General features: G+C 40.5%; 1 protein-coding gene across 1 annotated transcript; it reads left to right on the plus strand.

Moving 5' to 3' along the window:
• Window positions 1–10,433: 10,433 nt before the first annotated feature.
• Window positions 10,434–11,195, plus strand: LOC121478308 (biliverdin reductase A-like). The gene is given in 1 exon segment (XM_041733257.1): window positions 10,434–11,195. A coding segment is annotated over 1 exon segment (762 nt).
• The last annotated feature ends 503 nt before the right edge of the window (window positions 11,196–11,698 follow it).

Here is an 11,698-nt window from a genome sequence, read left to right on the forward strand (position 1 = left end):
TGGGCCCCAGCCAGGTGATTCTTCCATTGATTCAGCCAATGTGTGCTAAGTGCCTACTGGGATGTTGTATTTGCTAAGTGCTGGAGATATGATAGTGAGGAAAGACAGTCATTGTTCTGCATCTCATAGTGCTCATGTTCAGACAGGAGAGAGATGCTAACAAAATGGTCAAATATGTGAATATACACATTAACATAATAATGGCAAATTTAATAAATGCAGTGAAAGAGAGGCCATGGAGTCACAAAAGCTTATAATAGGGGTGGTGAAAGGTAATTGAATCATTGGGGTCATACACATTCTTCCCAAGGGAGTGGAGATTGCACTGAAGCCTAAAGCATGAATAAGAGCTAATTAGGAAAGAAGGGGGGGGGTGCGTGTTAAGGGAAAATGGGACAGCAGGTACTCCTCTCTGATGGGGGAGCCATGGTGGGGAGGAGGGACCAAACACTTTGAGTACAACTGGAGCAGAGAGTAGGCAGGAGGAGGGTGGGAAAGGCAGGTGGAGAACAAGTCAGAGGCCAGACCCTGTGGAGCTCTGTAGGTCACTTTAAGGACTTTGGATATGATTCTTATGATTCTTAGAGCATTCCAAATGCACCAAAGGGTTTTCAGCAGGGGTACCCTTCAGCTGCGGGGAAATGTGGGCATGGAGAGTTCAGACCGGAGGCTTTAGCAGCAGCTCAAATGAGAGATGCTGCAGGCTTGAGGTGAACATTGGGTCAAAACTCTGAAGATTGACAGAGAAATGTCTTATTCTAGGATCCTATAAGATAGCTGGGGACAGAACTTGTAAGCAGATGAACTGGGACATAAACCATAGAGGATGTAACGACAGCAGTGTAGTAGACTTTTGAAACGGGAGTTAGATGCAGATCACAAAGGCTTCTTGAGGTTGGGATTTAATATGGGCTGTGAAGGAGACACACAGAGGGCATTTCAGATTGGCGGGAGCAAGTAAACAAAGCCGTAGAGAAGGAAATTTGCATAGTATAGAGGAAGCAGAGGAGGCAAAAGAAAAAAAAATTGCTGAGAGTACACAGCAGCTGTGACAGTCTTTCCAGACAAAGTGATTAGTCATGACTCTTAATTTCATGGCAGAAAATCAGCTCAAACTGGTTCAATGTGAAAAGTAAATCTATTTGCTGATGTAAATGAAAATTACAGCTGTATATGGTTTCAGGTAAAGCTGGATCCAGGTACTCAAATAATAGTGCCAAGACCTTTTCTCTCTCCCTCTCTTAAGTCTGCTTTTTCTTTTTTGGATTAGTTCCATTCCCAGGAATGCTTCTTTTGGAGGAAAGATGATGCCAGCTGACCTAAGACTTACCTACCAGTTAAGACCACCCAAAGTGGTAAAATCAACAGTTTTAGCAAAGATTGGAGATAACTTGTCTTATTGGCCTAACTGATGTCACATACCCATCCTGGAACCAATCACTGAGGCCAGGACATCTAATGTTCTGATCTTGGATCATATGTATATATGATCCAATATATAGATGGGACTGGGGATGGGCCATTGTCCCTTCCCCCAAGCCAAATGGATTAAGAGAAGGGAGGAAAGTTTCTCCATTGGAAAGTAGAATGCGATTTCGAGAAGAAGATGTAATGTGCACCTGGAAGGTGAATTAGCAAACAAACAAATCATACAGATGTCTACTATATCACAGCAGGCTACAATGAGTAATGTGGTGGGCTTGGGAGGAGGGCCTTCATGCCTTCACTTTTAAGAGATTCCCTCTAGACTCAAAAAGGAATGAGTTGTGCTAACACCATGGGACATATGCTAGTTTCATTTTAAAGACACAAGGGGACTCTCTTCTGTATGGAACAAGCACATCCGTATTTTATCTTTGAGATTGGTGGTGTTTCCCGGAAGCTAGAAAATCTTCAAATGTTTGACTCTTCTGAAGACTGGGGTCAAGAGAGGTATGCTCTCTGTTCCTAAACTGACATTCATTTGTGCTGGTGTTTTATAAAAACAGCTTGAAAATTGTCATAGAATTGGGAATTGAGTCATACCTGGAAGGCAGACGACAATTTGAGTCATTCTTTCCTATTTTTCTAGTGGAGGGAGGTTGATATGGGTTTTTGATCATAATTCAAGTAAGATATGTCCTTGACAATGATTCAAGAGATGTATCTAATTTAGAGCCCTTATTCTCCCATAAATTATTTTTTTCATGTTCTTCTCTGAATTCCTTCGTCTTTTAGTGGATTTTTTAAAATTTAATTTTATGTTCATTTCATTTTATCTTGATTAAGCTTTGAAAGGCCTTTCTGAGGATCTTATTTTGGCTGATAATTAATTTTAAGGTATTCTTTCTGGTTCGTAATAGCTTTTGTTATTGTATAATTAAAAACGCAATTAGAATATTTCTGCCCCCTCACTTTTGTGAAGCCTATAATCCAGCTCCTGGTGACAACTGGGATGTCACAATAGAATGCAGAGCATAGAGGCTTCACTCTCTGTTGCAACCAAATTAAAACCCCAGTAAGAGGAAACAAAGTAAATATTAAATCATGTAACAAAAAAGAGGAAATTTGATTGTATGTGAATTCCTCTAACCATTCAACACCTTTAGTCTTTTCAGGGTTCCAGGACAAATGGGCATCAGGATTAAATTATCTTTACCAAGCACCACACTCACTACCTTCTTGTGGCTTACAGGTCCCTATGGACATGAAAGGGGCAGGTCCCCAGCCTCAGGTAAAGATGGGCATGAAAGAAAACTTTGAGATCCTGGGTCCCCTCGTGAGCTCCACTGTCCACTTTCTGGATGGCTGTGGTAGATAGAATTCTGAAGATGCCTCCAGAGTCCCGTGTCCAGGTTGTCCTGTCAAACATGAATCTAGGTGCTGCTGGGAAGAGATTTTGCAGATGGAATTAAGGTCCCGAGTCAGCAGCCCTGCAGATAGTGAGATAATTTGGGTGGATCTGGCTAATCAGGTGAGCGCTCTGAAATTAGTGTTTTCACTGGCTGATGACAGAAGTCAGAGATATTCAAGACACTTCAAGGGGAGTCAAGGCACCACGACAATCCTGTTTTGGAGATGGAGGGGCCACATGTCAGGACCAGAAACACCAGCTGGAAGCTGAGAATAGCTCCTGCCCAACAGTGAGCCCTTACTAACTGTTTGATGGGAGCGTCGTAGGTCCTTAAACCACAAGGACCTGAGTGCTGCCAACCACCTGAATGAACCTGAAAGTGCATTTTCCCCAGAGCCTCCCGATGACAGCAGGACCTGGCCAACACTTGGACTTCAGCCTGGTGAGACCCTAAGCAGAGAACCCAGTAGAACTTGCCCGGATTTCTTGCTTCCACACCTACAAAACTGCAAGATAATAAGTATTATTACTCTATAATAATAACTGGGTATTGTTTTAATCAGCTACACTTGTGGTGATTTGTTATACAGGGTAGAAAACTAATTCAGGAATTTAAAAGAGACATGTTAGGTCACATAGAAGTCTTTGGACCCTAAGACGCTGATACAGATCTTTGACATCAAGATCAGTCTTTTTTTTTTTTAATTTTTTTTAAGAATTTATTTATTTATTCATGAGAGACACACACACAGAGGCAGAGACACAGGCAGAGGGAGAAGCAGTCTCCCTGCAAGGAGTCTGATTAGGGACTAGATCCCGGACCCCGGGATCACACCTTGAGTCGAAGGCAGATGCCCAACTGCTGAGTCACCCAGGCATCCCAAAATGAGTCTTAAAAAGTACAGGAAACCAGAATGCAACTGAGATCACATAGGTCTCAGTACCTGTTCAGCAACTGTTTTTAAAATGTATTTTTTTTCAATGAGGAGATGAAAGAAAAATCAAAACTTAATAATACTTTGTTCAAGTAGCCTATCTGTCTCATTAAAATCTCTAAATATTTTAGTGTCACTATATCCACGAGATCAAGAGCTGAGTAGTGGGGAAAAGAAAATGTGAATTCTTGAATGCAAGTTCCATACGGTGGGGATGTGTCCATGTAATTCTTCATATATTCCCTTGTGAAAAGCATTCACCGGATGAATGAACAGAAGAGTGGGAGACATAAGTCAATGTCTGGAGATACTTTTGGTTGTCACGACCGAGGGAGGTGCTCCTGGAGTCTAGTAGGTAGAGGCTAGGGATGCTGCTAAACAGCCTACAGGGCACAGGACACCCTCCTTCCCCCATCACACAGTGCAAATTGCACGGAGGTTGAGAGCTCCTAAATTAGCAGATCTTTATTTCTAATTGGGATGGACTTTTCTCCTACTTCCTCATCATGACTCTTCTGATTTCCACAGATGCCAACTTCTTGATGGTTTTCTAAAATATTTAATCATCTGCCTGAAATCTCAATCTTTAGAATCCATCTGAATGTTTGGCTACTGGGTGTCTACTGGGGCCTTTCCCTCCCAACCCGGCTCTGGATGCTCAGGACAGCCGGCATAGATGTACACTAGCCCCACGCCAGGAGCTGGACAGAATGGCTAATGTCATTGCCTCATTGTGTCCTTGTGGCAATTTTGCAATATAAACTCTGTCATTCCATTTCATTTATAGGGGAACTCAAAGACCCAGTAGAGGTAATATGCCTAAGATCATAAAGCCAGTGAACATTCAAGATGCATCCTAACTCCAAACCCCAGATCCAGCTAACAGTGCTTCATGCCTTCTTCTTTGCCCACTGTGACCATACGTGTGTCAGTGTTTTTTTGTCACTGGAAAATGCCCTAATATTTTGCCAGCTCTGACCTTTCTTGACATTGCCTATCTGCTCATATTCATGATTTTTATTCCATTATTTCTAACCTGCTGCAAATCTCTGAAGTATCTGATCATTTTGCTACCTCCTTAATTAATACACCACGGGGCTGACAGGCAAAGTAAAATGGGAAACCAGAGAAATGTATCACTCTTCAAGGAGCAACCAGCACCATGTTTTTCAGATATACATGTGATCATGGCTCACCATCTCTTCATGAATCCCCATTTCTTAAGGGATCCAATATCTTGAATGTGACTCACAAAGCCCTGCATGACCTTTGTCCACACCTTTCACTCTCACAGAGTAGGCTGGGCTGCAGAAATAAATAGATTCAAAAATATATAATGATTCAAACACAGAAAAGTGTTTTCTCACTTTTCTCACTCACAAAATCCCAAACAGACATAGGGTAGCTCATAGCTTTCCTGGGAGACCCAGGGTCCTTCCATCCTTGAGCTCCTCCTTTCTGTGGGGCCTCATCATCATCTTTATCCCACAGGTCAATTGAGAAAGAAATGTGGAGGAAGGACAGCTGTTCCTTTAAGGTTGGGGGCACCTCCTTTTCTTCACATTCCACTGGTCATGCCAAACTGCAAGGGAAGCTGGAGCATGCAGTCTGGCTGTGTACCTCCAGAACAGGGAGATAAGAGTTTGGGGGTGTCTTTCTATTTTTCTTTAAAGATTTTATTTATTGATTCATGAGACACACACACACAGAGAGAGAGAGAGGGGCAGAGACACAGGCAGAGGGAGAAGCAGGCTCCATGCAGGGAGCCTGACGTGGGACTCAATCCCGGGTCCCCAGGCTCACACCCTGGGCCAAAGGTGGCACTAAACCGCTGAGCCATCCCAGCTACCCAGAGGGTGTCTTTCTAAATCAGCCTATCATTACTTTCTCTTTTCTCCATGCGGTATAACCATGCTGTCTCACCTGGTCTTTAAAGGCACTTACTGCTTTCCACAGGGCCTTTGCATATACTTCCTCTGGACAGAGAGACCTGATCTAGTTACTACTTCTTCAGCCCTCAGCCTGTGCGTGATTTCCCCAGGGAAGACCTCCCTGATAAATACCCCCCACCCCTGCCATCGGCAAGACTCTCCTTTGTAATATGCACTCACAGAACTATGTTCATTTCCTTCATACCACTTAACTCCATTAAAAAAAAAAAATGCCTTCGGGGCACCTGGGTGGTTCAGTCAGTTAAGTGTCTGACTCTTGATTTTGGCTCCAGTCATGATCTCAGGGTTGTGAAATTGAGCCTAGCACTGGGCTCTGAGCTCTGTGTGGAGTCTGCTTGAGATTCTCTGCCCCTGCCCCCCAAACCTCTGCCTCTCCCCACATCTACGTGATAGTTTTCATTAATGTCTGACTCACCCATTAGACCACAAGTTCCAAGACAGATGGACATGTGTCTGCTTTGCTCATATTGAATTCCAAGTACCCACCATGATTCCTGTAGGTGCTCAAATATTTGTCAAATAAATCATAAGGAGTTAGAATCCTATCAGTGTATTCAAGCAATGCTTCATCGATCGTGTTCTTACCCCAAGACTGCTGCTATGAACTAAGTCACTGAGTTACTCAGGAAGCTATTGGGAGTAGAGTCTTAACACATAAACCAAATTTCTTTTGGTAGGTCTCTCTCCTTTTGCTCCTTTGCTCCCTTGCTATGTATTTATTCATCAGACATATTGAGTCTACATCAGCCATTATACCAGGTCCTGAGTATGTGCAAATAAATAAGCCACATTTTCTGTCCTCAAGGAATTCTAGATAGCAAAGGAAATTGACACATATTCAAAAAACTAGACAATACTATTATTCTCGCTATAAAAGAGGTATGAATGAAAGGTGATGTTTTGAGCCAGGATGGTAGAAAATGATTGTGTTCCTAGAACAAATACCTTACATTATCTTTGCCGACAGGCTCTAAGTGCAAAAAAAATGATGTTAATTATCTTATGTTAGCCTGGAGTTTTGTATTTTGCAGAGAGTGCTCTTAGATATGTTACCTCCTTTCATACTCCAGGGCCGGGTAGGCCAACTATTACTGGCAACGTTTCACTGATGCATAAAAAGAAACTCAGGGAAGTTGTGAGTTTTGCTTAGAACTCACAGTTGCTGAATCATGGGAGTTGAGGAAGGAGTGGCGGTTCCTGAGGAAAGGCCAGGGTGGCCTGGCTGCCAGAGGACACTTCAGGTGTTAGGGCAATGGTTATTTATCAACTGGTCTAGGTACATTTCAATACTTTAATAACTGCCATGGCCATCCTAGCTGGGATACCAGCTGCCCAAATGCCTCACTTTCAAACTCTGTTAGGTTACTAAACTCTGATGCCCCATTCCGTAAATTGTATTAATTTTTAAAATACTTTTCTGCATTCAAAAAATTACATATACATATGGTGAAAAAAGCAACAGTGAAAAAGAAGATAACAGGGAAGCGATTTTTTCTCTATTTCCCCAGAAAGCCAGTTCCTCAGTCCCCTCCCTAGAGACAATAACAGCTTCTTCTGTATCATTTACAAAACACTCTGTAAAACATATAAATTGTTAAATACAAATGGGAGTCTACTCTTCCCATGGGCCTGCCACTTGCATTTTCTGCTCACTTTGTCTGAGGTTTTCTATAGTATAATACATAGATTTCCTCATTTTTTCACAGCTATGCAGTGTTATTGCTCAGGGAATGTTTACTTATTTAACAAATATGAATATTTAACAAATATGAAAATATGATGTGACACATATTTATAATATATTTATACAACTTAATATATATTATATACTTAAACTGTTCCAGAGTCTCTTTTCATAAACAAATGCACACATTATCTATATATCTGTATTCATACACCCATCAATAAATATAGGTAACTTCTTTATCTATAAATGAATCCAGATAACTCATTGATCTATAAATAAATCCACTTAGGGATAGGAAAATTATGGCCCCAGGGCCAAATTCAGTCTCCTACCTGCTATTATGAATAAAGTTTTATTCAAACACAGACACATCTATTTATGTAATGGCAGAGTTGAGTAGTTGTAACAGAGACTGTGTTGTGTGAAAAGCCTAAAATATTTACTACTTGACCTTTTCCAGCAAAAATTTGACAACCCCTGTGTGGTGTATAGTTTATTGATTTAATTACTTAAACTTTGTCCACATGGATTAAATAAGTAAACCTGATATGGATTGTTTTTGTTTTAACTGTTTTCTTACTGGGGGGCATTTGGATTGTTTACAGTCTTTCAATTAGTGCCGCAATGAACCTCTTTGTACTAAAGTTTTTTTGGCGAAAGGGGAGCTTTGTCCATAGAATAAGTACTGAGCAGAAGGATTGAAGGAACCCTCATTCAGTGCATTTTACATTTGTATAAATCTTGCCAAATGCTCCTCCCCTACCCCCCAGGGTTTGCATTCATCTTCACTGGCACAATAGGATTTGAAAATACATGTTTATTCACATGCTCCCCAAGCACTATGTATTCATCTTTGCTATTATTTTTAAATTACAAGTGTGGGTATCTTTATATATGTTCAAAAGTCATATTGACTTTATAAAACACTGTGTGAAACATATAAATTGTTAAATACAATTTAACAATATATGCCCCTATATAAACAATGCTATAAAGCTTTGTCTCACTTTTATAAGTTGGGACGATAATCTTTTAAATTAAATGTTCTTTTGACAGTAGGAGAATTAATGTTTTGTCATATGGATTTTAAATACTTTTACTCTGTTGGCTATTTGTTTTTTGATAGTAAAGGCAAAAATTAAATGGTTATGTCTATAACCCACTGAGTAGAGAGACTCCCTATTTCAAGACTAGAAAGATCTTGCTTAGAAATTGAGATTAATTTCTTAAATTCCTATGTTTTCTTCTAGCTCTTGTAAGATTTCATTTCTTACTGTTCATATCACTGAGATGACTTTTGATAAAAGAAATGATGTAGAGATTCAGTTTTACTTTATTTTATATTTAGAAGACTTTGCAGGAGTCCAGAATCCACTCATTGAATAATCCATCTTTCCCCAGTGATTTAAAATGCGAACTTTATCATAAATTAAATCTCCATCTGTATTTGTTTCTGTTTTTTTATTCAATTTTGTTCCATTAATCTTTCCCTCCATTCTTGTGTCAGGCATGTGTTAAGCAATTTACATTCATTATCTCATTAAATTACTCTAACTTTATAATGTTTTGTCTTTTGAGCCTATTCCTGCCACCTACTTACTCTGCTTTTCAGGGTCTTTCTGGTTATTTTTGTATCATTATTTTTCCCTGAGATCTTGTTTCTTTCCTAAAAAAACTCAACCAGTCAATGAAATCGACTTCTTGGGATTCTAATAGAGATCACATTAATTACCTTCATACTTTAATTTAGGGAGATTTTGTTTTTTTTTAATAAGATTGAGGTATTTTAGAAAAGAGTAGCAAATATTTTTCCTTTTATTAATACCGTCTATATTCTAATAGTTATGTTTTACATGTTTTTAAAGATCCTATGTTTCTTATTACATTTATTTGATTGAATTTAAAAACCTTTTTTTCTGCTTTTGAAATAAAATCTATTCTTCCTTTATACTTTCCAGATATCTTTATTATATCTATATTATATATTATAAATCTCTATTAAAGTATCCAGTATTCCTAAAAATAATAAATAAATACGGAACTTAAGTATCTTTTTATAATATTTAGAATATCATAGGTTTTATGGTCCCTGACCACCTTATGGGGCAAATTATGTCAATAGGTTATGAAACTCATCTGGGCATGGTGAGTCATTCTTTCAATAGCTAATTTTGTTGTTGTTTTTATTTTACTTAAAAATATTTGCATTAATACCTATATGTCAGATCAGTTGATTGTTTTCTTGTGCTTTGTCAGAAGCACAAGCACAGAAGTTAGGTATCCGTGATGTCAAGGCCTCACAAAATGAATTTGGATGTGTGTTTTTTTTTCCTTTCTGTGTGCCCTGGAATAATTTAAATAGGTTTGGAGTTGTCTGCTCATTGAAGGTTTACTGAATACATTTGTGAGAGGCTCAGGCACTATGTGGCCCCTTTTGGTGGGGAGCAATGGGGACATCTTGGGTTGTACTCCTTAGTAGCAGGGCCTGAGACAAGGATTTTTGTGAAAGACTTTTTAAGGGAGTGATCGAAGGAGAAAGGAAACAAGGAAGCAGGATGGGGCAAAGGGGAGGATTTCAGCAAAGATGCAGTCACAGCTGGAGTTTGAGCCTCAGCCTGATCCCAGCTCTTCTTGAGTCTAGGAGGCTGAGCATTCAAACCACCATGTCACTCAGACATTGGCTGCTCACAACTTCTTTCAGCAGCTCCTACTCCTCCAGGGAATGGGACATGGGTAGAAAAATAACCTCCCTGGAAAGGTAGGAGGCTCCCACAGGGCAGAGAACAATTCTCTGGAGAAAGAAGTAACAGTGAGCTATTAGCAGCCAACACTCTCAGCCTCTGGAGGATGGATGTCCTGGCCCAGTGCAAGGGCTCTGCTGGAGTGCCAGTGGCACCCACTGCAGGGGTAAGAAACTCTCTAACAGGCCCGTCTCCGTGGCCAGGCAGGTGGTGGTGGCAGGGTGGCTGCACGGAGGCCAGAGCTTTGTGCCCTGCGACAGCCACTGAAGGAAGAGATCAAGATGAATGCAGAGACGAGAGCTTGGGAACATTGATGAAGTCCAGCAGATTTCTTTGGAAGATGCTCTTTCCAGCCAGGAGGTTGAGGTTGCTTATATCTGCAGTGAAAGTTCCAGCCGTGCGGACAATATCAGGCAGTTCCTTAATGCTGGCAAGCATGTCCTTGTGGAATATCTCATGACACTCTCTCGGGCAGAAGCTCAGGACCTGTGGAAGCTGGCTGAGCAGAAAGGGAAGGTCTTGCATGAGGAGCATGTTGAACTCTTGATGGAAGAGTTTGCATTCCTGAAAAAAGTGGTGGGGAAAGATCTGCTGAAAGGGTCTCTTCTCTTCACAGCTGGTCCATTGGAAGAAGAGCGGTTTGGTTTCCCTGCGTTTAGTGGCATTTCTCACCTGACCTGGCTGGTCTCCCTCTCTGGGGAGCTTTCTCTTATATCCGTCACATTGGAAGAAAGAAAGCAAGATCAATATATGAAAATGACTGTGTGCTTGGAGACAGAGAACAAACGTCCACTCACATGAATTGAAGAGAAAAGGCCTGGTCTAAAACAAAACCGACATTTAAGCTTCCATTTTAAATCTGGTTCCCTGGAGAACATGCCAAATGTAGGAGTCAATAAGAATATTTTCCTGAAAGATCAAAATATATTTGTCCAGAAACTTTTGGGTCAGTTTTCTGAAAAGGAGCTGGCTGCCGAAAAGAAGCGCATCCTGCACTGCCTATGGCTCACAGAAGAAATCCAGAAATATTGCTACTCAAAGAAGTAAGAGAAGGATGCATGCAGCACTTCTAAGACGGGACCATAGTTTCCTTTTTATGAAGAGTTGACCTTTATTCTTACAATTAAAAGACTTTGTTTACTGTCCCAAACTGTGTTGGGAGTGATATTTGAGATTTGGGGGCACATGGCATAGGCACAAGGAAAGAACTGACCTTGGGTGAATTGAGCTAAGTGCTTCATATTCCTGATTTCATTTACTCTTCCCAATAGCTCTATCAGATGGGGTTAGTTTACTTTACCAGGTTGGTTTTCATTAATACGTTAGAAAATCTTGTTTGAAGTCACCTAGATATTAAAAAGAAGAGAACCAGCCTTTAAACTCTGCTCATGTACTGAACCACTGCAAAATAGTACATAGAAGCCTCCCTATTTTTTAAAAAAGATTTTATTTATTTATTCATGAGAGAGATAGAGAGGCAGAGACACAGGCAGAGGGAGAAGCAGGCTCCATGCAGGGAGCCCGATGTGGGACTTGATCCCAGGACTCCA

Source organism: Vulpes lagopus, chromosome 18 (genome assembly GCF_018345385.1).
Source record: "Vulpes lagopus strain Blue_001 chromosome 18, ASM1834538v1, whole genome shotgun sequence".
In the NCBI taxonomy this organism is placed as follows: domain Eukaryota; kingdom Metazoa; phylum Chordata; class Mammalia; order Carnivora; family Canidae; genus Vulpes; species Vulpes lagopus.